We start from the raw sequence: 22271 nt of genomic DNA, 5'->3' as shown, positions 1-22271 counted from the left end.
TAAAATAAAGAAGCAAAACTGAATTTTTTATTTTTTTAAATTTTTTTTTAATCAATCTTTCACGTACACATTTCTTTTTTGTACAGTTGTATTTTTATTGCCAATAATCAACAAGGGTTTTTCATAAAAATAACGTCGACAACATCAGATAAAATCGGCTACACTTGTCGAATCCCGGGTATATACTTCTTAAAAACGAGCGATAAAAATGTTTTACAAGAGTCCCTCCACTCTTTCCTAATTCCAACAAAACTAATTCTAAAAAAAAGAAATATCCTTCTTCGTAATACTTTGGATGATATATCACAGCGTGTCCGTCTCTTTCCTTCACTTTACTTGGAATTCATTGAAGATTTTGGCACTGATTTTGTATCTGAAGACTAAAGAAAAAGAATATCGTCAGTTATAAAAAAAATGGTCAGCAATATGATCACACTGCTTATATCGTGCTAATAGCATTGTATTAACACAAAATTCAGGGCCGTGTCGAGCAGTTTCAGTGCCCGAGGCAAACCTCATACCTGGCGCTCCTGTTAATTAGAAAAAATTCTACAGGCTCATTTTGGCGCTCCGAGGTCGGCACCCGGGCACGTACCCACCTTTGTCCCCCCTAGTTACATCGCTGACAAAAGTATCCTAAAATGTGATCGGTGAAATATCAAAATTAATCATTTTACCGATCATATTTCGGGATACTTTTACACGCTCAGCAAAATTATTAGCAACTGCTCAGAAATGGGATCTACGATATTATCAGCAAAATATTCAGCAATGCGATCAGTAATATATTACTGATCAATTTACAAATAGGCTAATCACTCATTGATCACATCGCAGGTTCATTTTATACGATCAGCAATAGTGATGTGATTAGCAAAATGGCTGATACTATGATCAGCAATATAATGACATTTTGCTGATCCCATTGCAGGATCATTTTAGTGATCAGCAATATGTAATAATACTGAAATTGCTTGACTTACACCAAGTAAAGCCAAAATTTCTCCATTCTTCAACTCTAATGGTATTCTCCTATCTGCAATAGACGTTACGGGTCGCCAAGGTGTCTGTTATATTTTAAAATATTTAATTTAGCTGAATTAAATTTAAAAAATATATAATATATTATAAAATATAAAGTTAAATATTTCATAATTTGTTGATGATGGATATGACAATGGTAAATTATTTAATCACAGAAAAATCTCTATAGTCTAATTGTTTTTGTTTTAATTTTATAATAGTAAGAGATTAAAATTTTATATTAAAAATAATCTTATAAAATATAAATAATAAATTCTAAGTGAGAATTGTGTTTCCCAATCTGTGGATCGCGATCTCTTTTAGCAATCCTTGTAATAGTACAGTCGTAAACAGTGTTTTTTTCTAAAGGAAGATAAAGAATATTAAGATTAAAGTGTAAATTTTTATATTTTGCAAAAACTGAATTATAGTGGTAAATATTTAGGGTGAGAGATTGTTTCCATCTAAGATCTGCCACCCCATAAATACCCCATAAATAATATACGGATATTGACATAGGTTTTTAAATTAGTAAAGGAAAATAGTAAATTAGAAAATGCAAATTTGCATTTTATGTTTTAAAAAAATATTTTATACTGTTGACCTCCTATATAACGAACTAATAAAAAGAAGTCTATGCTGATTATGCGTTTTATTCGAAGTTGCAGCCAATTACAAACGATCTTTATATCAGAAAAACGATATGACGAGCGACAGAGTCCATATTGTTGTAAATATAAGAAAACAAATACCACACCTTTCAAACAAGGACGTACTGAACAGTACAGTACTTCTGAAGTTGTTAAATGTGATATCACTGGTCTTTTCAAACACGTGATGTCTATCCCAGTCAAAAAATGAAAAATGGGAATTGCGGTAATAATCAAGGACGTAAACACTAACAATCGATACGCCGCCTAGCAAACATACCAAACACTAAGGGTCGATTACAGAAACAAAGTTTAGATCTAAAAGCCTGATTAAACCCGCTTCTACCTAGTTTAATCGATGGCCTTTGACAAGAACAATACTTAATCATGGATAGTTTGCACAAAGACAAGGATTAGAAAGCATAGAAGGTGAATCTAAACAGTGATTAAGCTGCCATTAGCTCGCCCATAACATTATCAATCCTATATTCTAAATTTCTGTATTTCCGCAGATGCCTCGGAAACAAGCACATTTGTTCCAATGTTACCGAATTCATTATATCGAGGTCCGCAAAATCGAGGGTCAACAGTACAAAATTTAAAAAAAAGGGTCCTTACAAATTTTTTGGCATCTCCTTTCACTACTAATCTCTCTTTATCCAAATTATCTTCCGCATGCCTAATCATATCCGATATATATGATGATTGTCCATTAGGAGGAGTAAGAGGCTATTAAATTCAAAAAATTCTTTTTAGATTCCAAAAAAAAAGAAAAAACACAGAAGTAGTATTTTTATTTAATTTACAAACCCTTGTAAAGTATTTTATTTACCTTTGGTATTACCTTTCTGCTTTCACTTTCGTCCGAACACCTGTTCGAATATATGAAAATTTGATAAGAATATAAATCGATTTTTTGATAATCGTACATATTAAAAAATAGATCCTTAATGATGAATCGATTCGATATAAATCGATATAAACGAGAATAGTTCCCTTTAAATTAATGTTAACCATACTAAAAATGAAAGGTGTCGACTGGTGTATATGCGTATATATTGATATATATATATATATATATATAGGCTATATAGAGAAAGAGAAAATGGAGGTATATTATATTAATTATTTAATGAAACTCACCTGATTCTGTTAGAATGAATGGGTCGTGGACTGAATTTTCTTTCTTCGTTTTTCAATATTTGTATGAATTTTAATATTTTCTTTTGATTCGCTTTCCTTTCCGACACAACATCTTTACACTGTGACCAATTTAGGTGTAGAAGAGATTTGTTGTACTTTAAATCCGATATGCCCAAGCATACGATTAGACTTGTTAATAGATTCAAGTACTGCATCATAAATTAAATTATGTGAGAAATATAATGAAAAGAAAGTAATTACACGGTTGTGTTTCCCAGCCGATAGTTCGTAATCCCCAAATATTTTAAGATTAATATAGAGGTGTATAGAAAGAGTCGTCCAATGGAAAAGGTTGGGAAACGTTAAGTCTATATCATCAGTCTTAATGACAATGTAAAGTTTTTTTTTTTCAGTTTTCAACCGGTGGTTTGGATTTCACTAACTGTTTTGATTAATATTAATTATCTACAGAGAAGATCGAATTATAAAAATGGTTGGGAAAGCTTACTAAGATAAATTTATCCATTCAGTTAGATTCCTAACTGGTGGTTCGCGATCTCCGCTGTATTTCTTATTAGTGTAATGACACATAAAGATGACAGCCAAATAAAAAAGATTGGGAAACACTCTGTAGTGAGTTTATTGCTGATATAAGGCGAACGAAATTGCTAATGATGATAATGATCTCAATCGGTGGTTCGCGATCACTACTATTTTTGACTAATATAAAGGTATATAGAATGGGAATATCGAATGAAAAAGGTTGGGAAACACTATGTTATTCCAATGACTTACCGATTCTTCACTTAATTTTAGGATCTTGTTATAATCTTTTCTTTTACATAGACAAAGGTTGTCACTCTCTGATAAGGAATCGATTGATCCTGCTGAACCAGGATGACTCCTCGTAGATTGTGCTTGATCACTAGCTTCACCAGCACCTAATAATAACCCATTAGAAGTGATCAATCACTCCAATAATCGATTAATGAGAAAATTGAGTGCAGCATCAGCTATGAAAATTCCAACTTGTTCTAAAATCACTATTAGAAAATTTAATAAAAGTGAAGTTTTTGGATAGTACAAAGGGTCAAATCCATATACTAAAAGAAGTGAAGACATAACAGTTTATAAATGTTTAAAATTAATTGATTTAAATTAAATTTTGCATTAAAATTTGTAAACTTCTTGATTCATCTGTTGAATGTCAATGAGCTTAATGAATGGATGATGCACTTTTTCTGTGTTTCAGATCGATTTTTATGAAACAAAACTTAAAATTATCGTTATTGTTTGATTGATTACACAGTTTTAAACATTAAAAAAATACTTTTAGCAATCTAAATAATGACTCACTGTCTGATTCTCGAAATTTCGTTTCCAACTGAATAATTCTTTCTTGCAGTCTTCTCAGATCATCTTTCTGCTTTTCTAAGTGAAGTAGATGTTGCTCTTCTAAACATCTTTCTCCCACAGAAAATATTTCTCTGTACTAAAAAAATATAAAAATAAATAAATTGAATTCTTGACTCATGTTTTTCGGTAATTACTGTGCTAAAATGTGCATTAATTTCTATATAAAAACTACATTAATATTCCCTATCTCTACAAACTTATTTCCAAAACTAGTCGAGAGCTAATAAAAAATTTATTTAATCATCTTTAAAAATCTGCAGTAGGAAGTGTTTATGATTTAATGAAGATCTTATTTATGATAATGTAAAGTAAAAATATTCATGCATTATTCATTCTCAACAGGTAGTTCGCAATTCACGATGAGTCTTTCGGATCAATGTACTGTACGACTAACAGATGTGATGTCAGTGTAAAAGAAAAAGGTTAGAAAAACTGAAATAATAATTAAACTGAACAATTTTTTAAACAGTAACTGATTCTCAGTCGATGGCTCGCGATCACCTTCGTTGAGTTTATTTCAAGTTGTGATTATAAAGTAAATAGTCCACATGCTTATTTATTCTCATCTTGTATTGATAGTTCGCGAACTCCATTGAATATTTTTAAATTTATTCGTTTAATGATCTGTAGAGATGAAAAATTTGATTGTTTTTAACACTTACGTTTGGCTTTATATTAATTTCTTTAACTTCTGACATCATTAGATTTTGCACTTTATTTTGAAGTTCATCGATAAACTCTACTTTGGCACTTATGTCATTTTGGTACTTCCTCAATTCTTCCTTCAATAATCTAATCAAACGAAAAAGTTATTATCAATAATTCAAATTAATTTTTAAAAATTTTTACAACAGAAATATACCTAATTTCTTGTCTTTGCTTATCTATGATATTCCCTTTCGATCTAGAATCTATTGTCTGTCTATCCAGCTCTTGTTGAAGGTGTTTCAGATCTTGTTCTTTCTATAAAATACATCTTTTGCATCAATCTTATAAGTTAAATATAGAAGTTATTATGCCTTAATTTTGCTATACCTGAGCCAAATTACTTCTATAAACATATTCCCTCTTCATGTGTTTAGTTCCCATAGCCTTAAGAGTTACCAATTGAGCCACAGAACCTTCTATGATGGATTTAACTTCTCTTACGACAGTCCTATTCTCTAGCAGTTGCTGTTGATAATGTTCGCTAGATTTTCTAATTTAAAACAATACTTAAACAAAAATATTCAAAATTTTTGTTCTCAAATCGAGAATTTTAACAATTATCACCTCAATCTTTCGACTGTTGCTTTCAATTCTTTAGAATTTGAAGCATCTTCTTGATCCGAAGTTTGAGTTTCCGATTCCAATAAATCTGATTTTTCAAAAACCACAACAATGAAAATATGATATTTAAAAGTATATTTTCTAGAATTAGTTTATTAGAATTTACCTCTTTCACCTCTCAGCTGTGCAATTTCTTGTTCTTTTTGTTGTACCATTTGTTGCGCTTGATCGAGATCAGCTTTCAACCTTTGCAAAACTGAATTCTGTTGTTGAACGTTCTCCTTCCAAGCTGCGATTTCGTCTTGATAACTTTGTTCTCTTCCACTCCATTCTTTGTACATCCCTTCTACTTCTAGTGATGAATTCTTTTCGGCCGATGCTAATTGCTCTCGAAGTTCTGACTCACGTTTCTTCATGGCTTCCAATTGTTCCGCTAGTTCACAAGCCACCTGCATATGATGTTGTCTAACTTCTTTCATCTCCAACATCTCCTATTGAAATTTTTTTTATAATTTATTAACCATAAAAACTGTACGCTTATTAATTGTACAGATTTTTATACGGTTAATAAATATTTAAGAGTGCTGAAGGTCGCTTCAGCACGCTTAAATGGTAAAATTTTCATTCAAACGTCTTTTAGTACTTAGTTTAACCGAATTTTAATTTTAAAAAATCATACCGTTTCGAGCTCCTCAATCCTTTTTGCGAATCTCTCTTGGCTTAACTCTGCTTCTTTATCAGATGTTGGAGATGCGTTCCCGTTTTTTGAACCTTCTGCTTCAATTGGAGGTGAGTAAAAGAGGTTTTCCTTTGTTTCCACTTTTTCTTTAGTTATAATTGGTTCTATGACAGGAGTAGCGTCTACATCTATGTCATCTACGTCTTCCAAGTCATGATTATCCAAGTTTGAAGGAGGTAGAGCAGAAATTGAGAGCTGGTCATCAGTGCTTTCTGATACTTCACTACTTGCTGAATTAATGACAATCTTCACATCGTTACTAAAAAGAAATTTTGGATCGTCTGTTGTTAGGTTTTCATTTTGAGAATTTTGATCAGTTTCAACTGCACAATCTACATCACTTTTTAAAATTTTTGGAATATTGTCAGCTTCAGAATTATTGCCAAAATTTTCGCTTTCTTGTTCCGCAGCTATTTTCTCAGATATGCTCTCATCAACAGATTGATCATTTTCTACAATTTCGCTTTCAGACTCCTCAGGATTTATTTTTTCATCGTTTGAATCTACAACTACAGACTTATCTTCCACGTTTTGAGCAGAAATTGAATTTTCAGCAGCTTCTTCCTCTAAATTTGTTGTTGCAACTTCACTTTTCATTTCAGATAATGCATCTCCTTCTGTATCATTTTTATCTTGGTCTTCTGATTCTTCTCCCTTTATTTCATAACTCATTTCGTTAGGTTTTGATTTATCTACATCTTGATCCACAGTTTCTTCGATTTGATTTGTTTTTTCATCATCATCTTCAACAGCAGTGGCAACTTCAGCATGTAAAGCTTCAATAGCAGCGTCTTTATTTTCTAAGCTTCCGTTTTCTTGACATTTTTCTTCGCTATCTTCATTAGTTAGTTCTTGTTTAGGTTCCTCTTCTGTTGACTTCACTTCATCTTTGTGGATTTCTACACTTTTTTCTTCGGAACGCTCTTCAACATCTTGTTTTGTTTTTTCTTCTTCTGAATCTAACTGTTCCTTTTCCAAACTCTCTGTAGTTTCTTCTTCTTCTTTCTTCGAATCTTCCGATACTTCTTTATCTTCATCATCTTGAATAGCTTCTACTTGCTTCTCAACAGAGACATCTGACTCATTTTTCGATATCTCTTTATCAAAATCTCCAGTGCTGTCTTGCAAAGATTGTTCTTCCTGTTCTTCGTTTCTTTCATTAATATCGTTTTGTTCAGCATCCTCATGTTTTGAATCTTTGATGTTATCCGCTTCTAATTCTTTCTCACAATGTTCCGATACTTCTGTTAAAGAATCTTGATGAGAATTGCAATTTTTTTCATCATTTATAATACAATCAGTTTCAGGGACATTTTCTGCAGGTTCGTTTTGTAAGTCACTTGCGGAATTTTGTTTAGAATCTTCGTCTTTGTCCGCTGCTTCTTTTTCTGAATCTCCTTCGCCAATTTCCTCATCTTGTTTAGTTTCTGTGGATTGTTCTTCTTGTGTATTACTGCCTTCTACTTCGTTTGATTCTTTCTTTTCAATAATTTCTTCAACATTATCAGTTTTACCCTCTCCTTCCTGAGTGTCATCGGCTTCCGTTACCTCAACTCCATGTTCCTCTGATTTATCTGTACTTTCCTGAACATCTAATTGAGATTCACTTTGTATATTTTCTTCATTTTCCTGTTTTGATTCACTCTCCACTGACTCATTTTGCTTCTCATCATCTTGATTGGCATTTTCAGTTAACATTTCTTTAGTATGTTCATCATCATCGTCATCTTTTACATCGTCCGCAATTTCAATTGTTTCTTTGTCATCTTTACTTTCATTTTCACTTAACATTTTCTGATTTTCTTCATTCTCAGCTGATGTTTCCTGATCATCTACCTTTTCGGTCTTTATATTTTCTGCATCTATATTTTCACTTGGTATTGTTTGATCATTTACGTCTTCAGTTTGTGATTCCTGCACAACAGCATTACAAGGTGTTTCTAGGTCATTTGCATTCTCAGCTTGTACGTTCTCTTCAACGACACTTTTGGATATACCCTGTTCCATGTCTTCAACTGACACATCTTTACTACTTTCATCCTCAACTGGTGCTTCTTGCTCATTTGCATTCTCAGATGGTATCTCCTCATTATTTGCATTCTCAGATGGCTCCTCCTGACCATCTGAATTCTTAGATGGTACCGCCTGATCATTTGCATTCTCAGATGATTCCTGTTCTTCCTGAGCACCTTTGACTATTTACATTCTCAGATGATTCTTCCTGACCATTTGCATTCTCAGTTGGTACCTCCTGATCATTTGTATTTTCAGATGGTTCCTCCTGACCGTTTGCATTTTCAGATGGTTCTTCCTGACCATTTGCATTCTCGGATGGTTCCTCCTGACCATCTGCATTCTCAGATGGTACCTCCTGATCATTTGTATTTTCAGATGGCTCGTCCTGATCGTTTGCATTTTCAGATAATTCTTCCTGACCATTTGCATTCTCGGGTGGTTCTTCCTGACAATCTGCATTCTCAGATGGTACTTCCTGATCATTTGTATTCTCAGATGGTACCTCCTGATCATTTGTATTCTCAGATGGCTCCTCCTGACCATCTGAATTCTTAGATGCGTTTTCAGATGATGCCTGTTCCTTCTGAGCACCTTCATTCTCAGATGGTTCTTCCTGACTATTTGCATTCTCAGATGGATCCTCCTGGCTATTTTCATTCTGACATTGTTCTTTCTGTTCTTCTTGACTACACTCATTATCAGTGTGCTTTTCTTTTTCTTCTAGATTTTCGGATGCTATTTCTTCACTATATTCTTTTTCAATAGGGGTTTCTTGTACTTCAATATTCTCATTTGGTAGCTTCTGACTATTTTCATCATCAGACTGTGCTTCTTGATCGCTGTCTTTTTCATTTTCGTCTAGTATTTTTGATTCATCTTCATTCTGACTTTGTGCTTCTAAATTTTCTTCACTTTTTACTTGCAGTTCTTGATCCTCGGCTTTAAATTCAGATTCAGAATCATCTTGTTTTTCTTCATTTACATTAACATTATTATTGTTAGTCACTGTTTCTCCTTCTTTATCTACAGTTTCTTCACTTTCCTTTTCTGGAATATCACTAATCACTGTTTCACTTGTTCTTTCTTCAGTAGGATTTATTGGATTACTTTCTAATTCTGTGTGCTGTTGTTCAACAACTTCATCTTCAACACAAGTGTTATTTTCGGGCATCTGATGAATATCCGACACATCACTCTTGTGAATTAATTCTTCATTAACTTCAATATGTTTAGAATTTTCAATTTTTTCATTTTCATTTTCGTTGGCTTTTAATAAATTCCCTTCGTTAACCCGCTTGCTATCTACTTCTTCATCACTTTGTTTATCACTACTTGTATCTTTACATTGTGGAGATGATGAGTGAGCATCTTCACCTATCAAAAAATCCTCACATCAATAAAAGTTGTAAACATATGTAATGTGTTTCTCATAAATTCCTACCTTCTGAAGTGGACTGTGCATTATTATGTTCCAATTGTTTAACCCATTCTAGTTGATTTGTATAAATTTGGAGCATTGTTTCCGCTAAGGAAGCAAATTTACTTTCCATGTTAGAAGCAATGTTTAGATCACCAATAACTGTTTTCAATGTTGAGGTAGTCCTTCCATCTTTCTGTAATATTTTCTTTAAAATATTAAATTAAAAAATAATATTTTAGTATTTACAGAATTGAATTTTCAATTAATTTTATCAGAATTTATATATTTTAAGTTGATTTTTTAAATAAAAATTAAAGTTTACCTCCGCATCTATAATGCAATTTTGTAAATAAAATTGATTCTCTTCTTCTTTTCTGACTTTTTTTAGAGATTCTTTTAGATGTGTGCATTCTTCAGATAGGCGATTGATGACTTTGATGGCACTATCGGAAGTTAGTTTAGTGAAATTTGTGTTTTCTCCAAAAAAATGTCGAGCGGTATTCTCCAGAGAAGAATAAATGCAATCTAACTGTAATTTAAAGAAAACATATAAAAACAGCAACAAATGAAAAAGAATTAATTTAAATTTATTTACCTGTTTCTCGTTTTCTAGTAGAGAGCGTTCTGTTGAACGGTACTTGTCGCACACTAGTTGATACATCTCTTTCCACTTACAAACTTCCATATCTCGATGGTCCTGTGCAAAGGAAAAATATGTTTTATTGTAAGAAAACGTTTTTCTCTTTGGATTAGAACCGAACCCACGTCGTTTCAGACAAAAAAAATTTGTTTGACTAAAGTACGAACTAAAACAACGTAATTTTGGACATATATCTGTGTATACACATTGTATATATGTATATCAAATGGGAACCGAATCCACGTCTCAATGACAATAAAATAAATTTTCCTAAAACTGTGTTCGATTCCCACCCAGTTTATATTATCAATATTTAACACTAACCAATATTAATTACTCAGTTTATATTACTTAATACAAAATCTAAATTTTTCTTAATTATATATTGCCTGTACATTTTCTTAAACAATCGTTTGTGCCTTTAAAGTTATGTATGAGATATTCACTTTTAAATAACGCAAATAAATTCGATTTTTTTCATTAAAAAGCTCTCATATCCGAATCTATAAAGGAACTTTATTAAGAAAACGTCCATCTGAATTTCAAATGGGAGAATCGAACTAGATTTGCATGCATTTCTGAACGGAAATCCATATGTAAATGAAGATTTTCTTTAAAAAACTCCACAACATACTAAATTCGCCATACAACTGTATACGAAAACTGAAATACTCATTACATACATTTATAGGAGAAAGATCCCTATCCAGATCTTCAGAAATGTTCATGGGTATGTCACAATCGACTTTACTTTCGGTAGAACATTCGCTTATTGTTGTTTCGTAATTATTTTTATTGTCCTCCTGAGAGTCGTTCCTAGACTTGACTCTTAGTCTGAGATGCTCTAATTCCCTTTCCAGTTTTATCTTCTCTTGACAAAACTGCTCGAAAGTATTTCGAACATCTTCTGTCCAGACGGGCGAAGGAGTGTCACGAGAAGGTAAACTAACTGCATAGGGGGTTATTTTTAAATAAATTGCTGATAAACACTGCTTCAATTGCTCCTTTTCGACAATGAGATCTTCTATGATTCGACTCTGCTCTTGAATGTCCTGACCTTCACTATAGTGTTCCATTCGCTCACTTTTACTCGTGAGTAGTGATAACTCGTTGCGTACCTTTTCTAATTGTTCAAGAAGGTGTTTGTTACGTCCATTTTCTGTTAATTTTGTTCTTAACGACGATAACGTCCTGCTTAATTTATCGTTTTCTTGTTTAAGTTTCTTGTTGATGGATTCTTTTCTTGCAATTTCTTGTTGGGACTGTTTTAGCAATTCTGCCATCACTTTTTTGTCTTTTTTGAGTCGTTCCAGCTCTATTCTTATATTTATTGGTTTTGTATCCCTTCTGGGAGTCGATACACCAGAAATTTGCTGAGTTTTCATTTTGTCAATCTGAAAAAAATGTGATTTTGAAAAGATTTTCTAAGTATTTTTTGTGTTTTCTTTGTATAAAAATGCATGAAATAAAAAAATTCAAGATTTAAATTATAGGAAACAATAGAAAAAGATTAAAACTTAAAAAATTATATTTTTAATAAAACTCTAAATTTAAAAAATAGAAATTTAACCTTTAAACTGGTTAATTAATCAATTAATTTTTAAAAATATTTTAGGATTTTCAAGAAATAATTTAATTAACTTATTAAAAATTTCAAAAAACATTAAACATTTAACTTATTCAATGCATAAATTTAATAAAATTGCTATTAAAAATATCAGAAAACCAAACTTTTAAAGTTTTTATCTTGTATTATTATTACTGTAATAACACGGTGTGCTCTGATAATATAATAATACAGTACGCAGTAACAGACATTATTATATTATTTTTGTAGCATAATAATATAGTGCTGTACTACTAAAGTAATAATAATACATAATATGTGCTGTTATAGTAATGCTACATATAAAAATGTTACTATAATAGTTCAATATACTATTCACTACTACTGTACTTTACTGCACTACAGTACAGTATACTAATATACATTATAATGGCATAATATTTTTATACTATGCTATTGCAGTAATATAATAATTTAACACTAATATTATTATTATTATTACAGTAGTACAGTAATATGTAACATTATAGTGTGCTACAATAATTGAATACTGTAAATTGTCATATGATAATTTAAAATGTAATGTCTTTGCTGTATTACTGTAAGCAATAGTGTATAGTATACTTTACGGTGTTAAAAATTTGCATATTGGGTTACTATAATAATTTATGTGAAATATATACTATATTACAACAATATGTAGCAGTGCTATAGTACTTGTATATTATGCTACTACAGTAATATAGTAACATATATTTCCTATAATATCATAAATATCAATACATGAAATATAATATCATTACTACAATACTACAAGACTACAGTGTACTTGATAGAAAGCTTTAATATTGCTGTGCTTTTATTATTACAAAAGTACAGTAATACTATTCGAGTAACAAAGAAAAATTTCAAATTTCTCAACGTGTTGGATGATTTTTTCTACATCATAAAATTCATTGTAAAATATTAAAAGACGAAGAAAAAGGTAAATACTAAATGATTAAATGGATACTTAATTAAATATTAAAATAGTTTAAAAATTCAATTGCATGTTTCTTAACGTTTAATTTGTTGAGAAAATACAAGAAAAAGAAGTCTATAAAGTACAGAGAAATAGGCTTTAATAGGCTAAAAGTTAAGCTAAATATAGGCTATAACAACACAGAGTTAAAAGTTTGGACAATATAAATATAGGCTAATAGAATAGGGTAAAATAATTAAGGCTACACGACAGTTCTTTAAAATAGGCTACAAGACAGAATTTGAAAGAAAACAGGCAAAAATTATTCTAAGACTATAAAAGAAACAACTAGAAGAGACTATAAGAATGTAGACTAAATAAAGCCTACTTTATTTTAATATTTGTTTTACAGACTTTAAAAGCAAGCTAAGAGAATGTCTTATCTACTAAAGTATGTGAAGCTTTTTCTTACAGAATGCATGCTAAATGAAGCAGTGAAAAACTATAATAAGACCACAAATGATATAAAGAAAAGTTATAAATAAGGCTTATAGTGTTATAAAAGTAATAAACAAAGGAATAAATATAGTTTAACATATTACAAGATTAAAACCTGAACAGACAGACTAAAAAGCCACAAGAATGTCCGTTTCATATCCTTTTTTTAGCCTGGTTTTAACAGGTTTTACTTATAATCCTCTTTAAAAAGGCAATAAGAAGATATTAAAATAAAATCTACAGAAATATGTACTGTACTGTACCTTGAAAGTTATAAAAATATTATAAATGTATAAATTAAAGAAACAGGATACAAGAATAAGTGCTTAAGTTTAAAAAAATATAATCTGGTATATATAAATTTCCGGAAACAATAAAATAAACTAAAGAATATAAACGCAGACACACGAATACTTAATTTATTTTTAGAATCAAATTGTTTCCTTGACGAAGATGATATCTTATTTGTTTAACTATATAAATATTCCTTAAGTTTCGTGTCCATTAATGACATATTCTCGTGGCTATTCCTTTATTCTTTTGTTTTTCTAATTTACATAAATTTCAAGTTTTATTCAGAAAAAAAAATAGGCTATAAAGACGTATATAGGCTCCAACTTTTGAAGAAAGTCTATAAACACAAGTTAAGATAGATTATAAGGTTAAAAGTATGGATCATATATAAAAACTGGCTAATTATGATACATAAAGACGAAATTGCAAGGTATATTACAAGAATAAAAGAATAGTTCTAAACATTTAAAAACAGGCTAAATATAGTAAATAATATAGATATTAGAGAATGCAAGTTAAAATGTGAAAAAGGCTTCAAAGTAAGGTTATAAAATGCTGTAAGGAAAATTATAAGACCACAAATGAGATAAAGGAAGGAATAAAATATAGGCTAACAGATTACGAAAAGTTATAAAAAGGCTGTTAATAGGTTAAAAAACTAAGAAACATTTTCAACTATAAGTAAATAAACGAAATAGACAAAACGTAGAAAGGCTAAATAGGCTAATGAATAATAAGAATAAAAGCTAAAAGAAAAATGGTACAGGCTATAAAATGCAGTCTAAAACAAGTGCATTTCATAAGATTACAGACCGAAATACTTTATAAAGGCTACAAAATACAGGCTAATGTAAAGTAAAAAGCAAAAAAGCATAAACTGCAAGAAAAAGGCTGAAGAAAATAAGAAGAAACTTATCAAAGGATAGACTTTCGAATCAGATGCCAAACACTCGATACGTTCACGATCGAAGTTGAAAGGTTAAAAAGGTCACAGGATACAAGACGATTAGAATCGTCTCAATAACTAATTTGTCAATTGTCACAGGTATAATAAAACGAATCGTGTCTACATTCACCCTTGACATTGTCGTTGTTCCGTCGACACAGTCCAGAGCATCTGTTGGGATCTTGGAGTTCGCACGAAACATTTCGAGACGGGTGTGGCTGTTTGTAATGTTAAACTAGGCTCTATTACAGTGACGCGCAACTCAGGTAAAACCACGTTCTATATTCGATACACGAACAACACGTACATAATGATCTGTTAAAGGCATTTAGAATATATTAAAAACGTACTTTTGCGTTTAAACTTGGCTGTATATTTATGAAATTGCAGTCATTTTCAAAAAAGGAATTTATTTTTATACTTAAAAAATATAAAAGAACGCAGAAAATACAAAAGGTGATCGTTAAAACACATTTTAAATGGGAGAAAAAAATCAAGAAGTATGTGGAATGGTAAAGAGAGAGCAGAAATGAAGAAAACGCGAAAGAATTATGCTTTAAAAAATGTAAAACGTGACATAAAAATTATAAAAAATAAAAATACATAAATTGGAAAAATGTCAAAAAGTCAGGAAAATGTGTAAAAAACATTATTTAGAGAACAAAAAATAGAAAAAAAATAAAAAAATAATTTATGAAGAGAAAAAAGAAGTGCAAAAATGCTAAAAAAAAGCAATATTCAGAAAAAACAAAAAGTGAAAAAGCATTAAAAGAAGTACTCAGAGAACGAGACACATAAAAAGTAACACTGAATAAAATGTAAGAAGTAATGTGTGAAGTGAATAAAAACACAAAAAATATTAAATGCGGTTTTTAAAAATTGTAAACAAAATGAAGTAAAACCATCAAAATAATTCTCAAAAAAAAAATAAATAAAAGTAAAATCTGAGAAAATAAAGCGAAAAATATTTAAATAATGATTATAAATAATGTATAAACAGAAGAAAACGTAATACTCAAAAAGCCTAAGAAAGGACTAAAAATACGAATAAAGCTTTCAGAAGACATTTAATAAATAGTAAAAATACGTAAAAGTATGTTTGGAGAACGTCAAATTGTGAAAAATTACAAAACATGATCTTCAAAGAACATAAAACAATAAAATATAAATAAGACTGAAGTAAATAAAGCAGAAAAAGTGATGATCAGAAAACAGGAAAATGTACGAAAACGTTGAAAGCGATACTCAGAAATCACAAAAAAAGAGAAGAGGTTACAAGAAACAATACTCAGAAAATTGAAAGAAGTGATCATTTTATCGAGACAAATTTGGAAAAATATCGATAAAGTTGCGTGCTTTTCCTTTATTAACTGATAAAGTTTCTTTCGGGAATCGAGTTTAACGCTCTCTTTTCTACAGAAACTTGCCTTAAATTTGAGCCTTTCCAGGTCACGTGTTCGAGCCTGTAATTCGTTTTCCAGGGCCAACAGCCTTCCTCTGCTATCTTCGCTGCTTTCTGAACGATTGGACGGACAGTCCGATGACGTGCATGCTGCCTGATCTCCTACAATGATATATAAGTATAATAGTTGACTAGATCCATTTATAACTGAATTATGATTAAGATCTAGGATTGCCCTACTTTAACTCTAAATATGGTGAGATATTTTTGTCAAAATAAGGTTTTTTATTTATAAAACTATACACATAAAAGTATTGTTAAATTTAAAAGACTGATCATTCCAAAATACAATCAGTTTTATCTTCTGTGATGGGTGCTTTGATAACTGAGTGATTTCTAAAAATTTCTGTAGAATTTTTTAGAAATTTCTTGGTATAATGCCGAATATATAGAATAATCTAAAGCTTACTTTCTAAAAAAACATTTCTATATAAAAATTTCATTTATTTAGGGCGTTATTAACGTCAAAACTTGACCCATATTTTGCTTACTGTTTATAAAGTGGATCGTGTCATCACGTTCGAATTATCTTAAGTGACATTTTAAATCCATTAATTTTTAGTTTAATTAAATTTAATGGTGATCTTCCTGGCTAAAACACTCTTTTTCATTAAAACTGTCAAATGATAGATGCAGGATCCGAAACACGGCTTGTAAATAAAGAATAGGAGATTAATAAACTTTCTCATCAAACTACAGAGTAAAGCGAAAGGGAAGAGAAGTAAATCGTTGAAAGGTAAATTTAGGGTAAGAAGTAAAAGAATATGAAGGTAAAATTAGGAATAAGAGGGTAATTAAATAGAATAGAGAAGAATTTTTACCTTCTTACTCCATTTAATTTGAAAAATAGAAGTGTAAGTTTGAAAGGAAAGGGGTAAGAGGAGAAGAAAGGTGGACTAAAGGAAAGTAGGTAAAGAAGAGGATTAGGGAAGTAATTAAACAAGATAAAAGGTAAGCTACATGATAGGAACGGAGAATAGTTGTGAAAAGGCAAAGAATAAACAAGAGAAACAGGAAAGGAAATAATAAGAGTTAGAGAAACAGAAATGTAAACAGGAAGGTTCACTTTTTACCTTTAGGTTGATTGTCAGTAACTATCTGCGACATTTCGCTGGAAGGACTATCTTCCGTTTGAAGCATATCTTCTGTTTTTCCAAGTAAAATTACAACTGGATGATATACATGTTTCTGCAAGAAATAATATTTAAATAAAACATTTCTACAGAATTTTAGGTTAATTTAATATTTGACATTAACGTTAAGTGAATTAGGACAAAATGCGAAGAGAGAAAGAAAGTCCCAATGGGTGCAAAATTTTTTCTTTTTTTGGATCAAGCAATTAAGTTGATGCATTCATTAATGTATTAGAACGAGAGAAGTGGTGCAATGACTCGGACGAAGACACCAATTCTGAAAAATTTGTTATCCACCCGACAGAAAGAGAAAGATTCGATTCACGATAACAATTTAAATGTCAGAGGGTGATCTTGTTACACATTAAATTATTCACTCCAGAATTAATATCATCCATCTTTTTAATTTCCATTCTTACATTCGACAGAATTATTTGAGAAAAGTAAAAAGAAATTCTTTACTCCAATTCGATTTTTTTTTAAAATCTTTTCGTGGTCTTTTTAAAGGTCAGATTTTGGAAAATTACTCTTTAAAGATGTATTTTTCAATTCTTAGAAAATGATAAGTTGTAAAATTGATAGAAAACCTTTGATTATTTTTAGAAAATACTCATAAAAACACATTTATTAATAGAAAAAAACCCATCAGTTGTCTGTTCAATGACTTAGATAAGAGAATTTTGTTAACTATTGAAGCTGAAATTTTAAAAAGGAAGACGAAGATAGGAAAAGATATCTTACTTTCTTACAAACAAATATATTTTTTTAAACGTTCGTCTCATTAGATATCATTTTTAAAAGGTAACTAAGAGCAGGAAGGTAAGGAACGAGGGATAAATAAAAAGAAATAAGAAAGATAACAGAACCAGTTAAAGAAATATTAGATAAGTAAGGAATAGGAGAATAAGAAGAAGGATTAGAGATAAGAGAGATAACAATATTGTAAGAATAACAGGAATGTGAGGATACGTAATGGAAAGATAAATAAAAAAAGATTGAAGGTAAGCGAGATAACGTGAGCAGTAAGAAAAGCAGGAATATAAGGCATATAAGTAGGAAGGATTAGAGGTAAGAGAGGTAATAAGAAGAGCTAGAAAGGTAAGTAAAAGGGTATAGTAAGAAAAAATATCATCAGTAAGCGGAATATAAAACAGTGAGGAGTGAGATAAGAAGAATTGGGAATGAGAGCGAGTAGCAGAAAGTTCACATTTTTACATTTTACTTGATTATCAGTCTTTTTTCATATTCTGCTCAACAGAATGCGGATTATAAATGAGTTTTAAAACGAAAGAAGATGAGTTACCTGTTCATCTGGGAACTAGTGATGAAATAGTTGGAACGATCGTTAGATAGATTGATAGAGCAATAAGGTGACTCGATAAATGCCAAACTTTTCTGAACACTTATTGATTAATATATCATTCTAAGAAAGTATTTCTGAGGTGTAAAATGGGTCAAAATGATAACGGAACGCGCAAAAATTATAAATTAACTCCAAAATAGTATAAAAATATATTTTTTCCGCTTACTTCAGACAAAAAATAATGGAAAAATTTTTATAGATTATTAAAATTTATAGTTCCCGTTATTCGGGAAAAATGTATTTTATTACTAGAAACATTAAAGTAGTCGATAAACGAGAAGGATTATTGGATAAGCATCCGATTACGGCTAGGAAAAAGACTTAAAAATTAATGTTTTGACTCAACGAAAATGATGTCGTGATGCTTTAGTTAACTTTTAATGGCGAGGAAACAATTACAACACAACACACATTAAATATGAAGGAAATGAATGTCGTGCAACAAATCTCTTTAGTATTATACAATCATCGTCTCATGTCGACATTATACGACTGTTTAGCCGCAATTTTGCTTATAACTGATACGCTCACTCCACTTTTTTGCAATTTTACATGATACGCAGCAAGTACATAAGGTGTTTCGGGGGGTGAAGTGCGTGACTGACAACAGAAATCCACTTTAAAAAAAGGATTATCCACTTCATTTTCTAAAATCGAATGTGGCACACCTTATACGTAGTTTTTTAAAGAAATAATAGCGCGTGCGCTTTTTAACTCCCGGTTCACGCACGTGGCCTTGTCACTCCAACACACTGTATCAAACAATAAAATCATAATTCAAACATAACAGATAATGCTATTACCAAGACCCACCCAGGAAAGAATTTGGTAAAGTGCCAGCTTCTCTAAACTATCAGCTCTATATCTATAAAGCAAAAATTATTTTATAATTTATAAAATGTTAGAGAAGAGTTGGAAGGTTTTAAAAAGATCCAGGTAACAGGTAATTTAACAGGTAAAAATCGATGGACCTACATTAGAATTACATTAGTTTTGTGGTAGAAAATTGAAATTTTATGGGTTTAAAGGCTACTTTAAAAAAAAAAACGCATCCATCAATTAGAATTTTTCGAGTTAAAAACGTGATACTTGAAATTACACGAAACACCCCACTTGCATGTTAATTAATGGTGTGTTTTGTAGAAGTGTAGATGCAAATATAATCAAAACACACTCCAAAGTGTGAACTACTTTCTTACGATCGTATCTCATGCTTCAAAAAATAAAATAAAATGCAATTGTTAAATTTTTCACAATAAATATTTAGCATATAACTAGAAAATTTTTGTCTGCAGCTTTACAAAGTATGATCCAAACAGAAATTGTGCGTGACGAGTTTACAGTCATTCCATCATGATGTCAAATAAATATACGACACCAAAATAGTCACGTTCCAAAAATGGAAGATAAGGTACAAAGCCAATCTAGGACGAGATTTCTCCAAGTTGATATTCGAATTTTAGATAAACAACTGGTTTTTTGATAACACTTTATATACGTTCTAAAAACATTTCCACGTCTCTGGAATGGCCACTTTTTGTTAAATCAATAAAGATTGTGAGCATAGACTGTCTTTCTGGTTTAATTTGAATTTATAGCTGATTTCTCCAAGTTCTTATTCGCTTTTTAGATAAACAATTGGATTTTTGAAACGATAGCACTTTATAACTTTTTTTTTGTAAAATTTGTAGAGACTGCGAGGAGTATGAAGAGTCTCTTGGCTGAATTGGAGTGCTTAAAAGATAGGGCACAAAGCCAATCAAGAAGAAAGTTTTTTAGATAAACAACTAAAGTTTTTGGAACTGTAACACTTCATATAACTTCTAAAGACATTTCGAAGTCTCGGAGAAAGCCACTTTTTTCTTAAATCCACAGAAAGTATGAGAATTGTGGACTGTCTTTTTGGTTAAATTTGAATTTATGGTTGCTTTCTCCGGGTTAATATTCGTTTTTTTTTTAATAAACAATAGTTTTTAACTATAATTCTTTATATAAGTCGCATTCTAAAGTAATTTAAAGTTTAAAAGATGGCCACTGTTTTGTCAAGTACGTAGATAATATAATGAGTGTAGGCTGTCGTTTTAGTTGAATTGGAACGCTTAAAAGGTTAATTTATATAAAATTTATAAAAATAAAAAATAGATTTTTTGTAGACTAAAAATATTTCCTGTTTTAAATAATTAAAATTGTGGCATTTATGATGTTTTAAATTTTCTAAATTGGTTGCATGCACGGATGACCCGTTACACTCACTAACTATGCTAACACACGACCTTGAATTCCAAAAATTTCATTTTCTATCCAACAATTAAAAGTTATAAAAATGCATGAGTGAAAGAATTACATTAAAAAATTCAATATATAAAATAAAAAACACTCGATCAATAAATGAGTATGCAATTTTTTTTTAATGATTGGAAACGGAGAAAGAGCAACACTCCTGTAATGGCTGTTTCACTGCACAGCACAGAAGACTGACTGGTGTGCATCTCTCAAAGGATCATCGATCAAGATACAAATCGGTTTTAAACACAATTTGCCAATTTGCTTATTATGGAAAGTGCTAGAGGGTGATTGGATGTTAGGTTGTTAGGTGTGTAAAAGATGGACATCTACATCAACACAAATTAAGAGTTTCTAGCGAAGTAAAGACAGGAGTCAATCCCAAAGGACGTTACAGCTCACTATATATCGTTTCTACCTTTCTATGAAGAAAAATCGATGTTTAGTGGAAGCATTGTCTATAGCTTTTGCCTCCTTACAATGAGATGTCTGGGAAAAGAACATAATCTGCACGTTTCCATGCAATATTTTAAGTAAAAATTACGAATTTTAACACGAAAATTCGGACGTTTAATGTCCTAGAAACGAACAACTATCCATCACTAAATAAATAGTAACGAAGTTTGCGTGAAAGATTACGGAAGTGAAGTCAATAGTTATAGTTTTCACGTACATTTTTCTTTATTTTCGACTGATTTTTCGATGGAAAAAATTTAGTCCTGGCAATGAATAATCCTTATTTTGCATCGGAAAATACGGATAGTCTCGCACCACGTTGCACTTTCTAATCTTATGTAAGCTAGAAAAGCAATATTGATTAAAGTTAACTGCGAGGATAATTGAGAGACTTGCAATGGCACATAAACCTAAATTCCATTTTGAAACCCACTGCAACTAACTCAGCGTGAATTCCCAAGAGGAACCACCTTTCTGGCGAAGCGACCCACCTTCCTATTCAATTCTATTGTAATTTTTTAAAGTGGAATCACGTTAATTCCTCTTATACACTCAAAAAATGTGCTCTGCTACACGTTTAACAGTGGAAATAAGCGCTAAACCATACTAATATCCGAGTAACGAAACCATGTTTAAAGCAAACAGGGAGGAAACTCGATAACGCTCTCTTATATCCTTCATTATAATAAGTTAAAGATCTTTGCCAGTTTCTATATTACATTAGGATTGCTAACGAATAGAAGAAAGACTCACCTATCGGTTCCACATTCGCTCGAGTAGGAGGGAGCTAGGAGACTACATGTTTGTGTCTCCACGATAATATAAACCAATCTATCGATCGATCTGGCAGCATGGCGTACTTCAGCGACCCCTCTCGGACTAAGTTCGAGTTATGTAAATTTATCTAGTGATTTACTTTTGATAATCTTATCGGGAATCCAACGGTTAAAAAGCACAGATTTCTGTCGTTTTCGTCAATAGTAAAATGGCTA

At 30.9% G+C, this 22271-nt stretch overlaps 1 protein-coding gene across 1 annotated transcript; it reads right to left on the bottom strand.

Moving 5' to 3' along the window:
* Positions 1-66: 66 nt before the first annotated feature.
* On the bottom strand, positions 67-22129 carry LOC111621557 (myb-like protein X). The gene is made up of 21 exons (XM_023363729.1): positions 22033-22129; positions 17118-17232; positions 16010-16146; positions 11000-11710; positions 10272-10373; positions 9999-10205; positions 9698-9881; positions 8848-9630; positions 6181-8429; positions 5668-5992; positions 5505-5589; positions 5268-5430; positions 5095-5195; positions 4895-5024; positions 4173-4308; positions 3612-3757; positions 2817-3025; positions 2506-2545; positions 2292-2402; positions 984-1067; positions 67-380 (listed from the first exon to the last, which is right to left on the bottom strand). Exons 2-21 carry the CDS (start codon positions 17182-17184, stop codon positions 333-335), a joined length of 6018 nt encoding a protein of 2005 aa, XP_023219497.1. The 5' UTR covers positions 17185-17232; positions 22033-22129; the 3' UTR covers positions 67-332.
* Positions 22130-22271: the final 142 nt, after the last annotated feature.

This window comes from Centruroides sculpturatus, unplaced genomic scaffold, assembly GCF_000671375.1.
Source record: "Centruroides sculpturatus isolate CEXI.00-Female unplaced genomic scaffold, Cexi_2.0 scaffold299, whole genome shotgun sequence".
NCBI lineage: Eukaryota > Metazoa > Arthropoda > Arachnida > Scorpiones > Buthidae > Centruroides > Centruroides sculpturatus.
The sequence above is the reverse complement of the archived record's forward strand: the minus strand, read 5'-3'. Positions and strand labels throughout refer to the sequence as shown.

Coding starts and splice junctions, on each gene's coding strand:
- LOC111621557 (XM_023363729.1), bottom strand. CDS start 17,184: ATGCTTCAAACGGAAGATAGTCCTTCCAGCGAAATGTCGCAGATAGTT. Junction 16,147..17,117: donor TACTGACAATCAACCTAAAG/GTAAAAAGTGAA, acceptor ATATCATTGTAG/GAGATCAGGCAGCATGCACG. Junction 5,431..5,504: donor GCAACAGTCGAAAGATTGAG/GTGATAATTGTT, acceptor GTTTTAAATTAG/AAAATCTAGCGAACATTATC.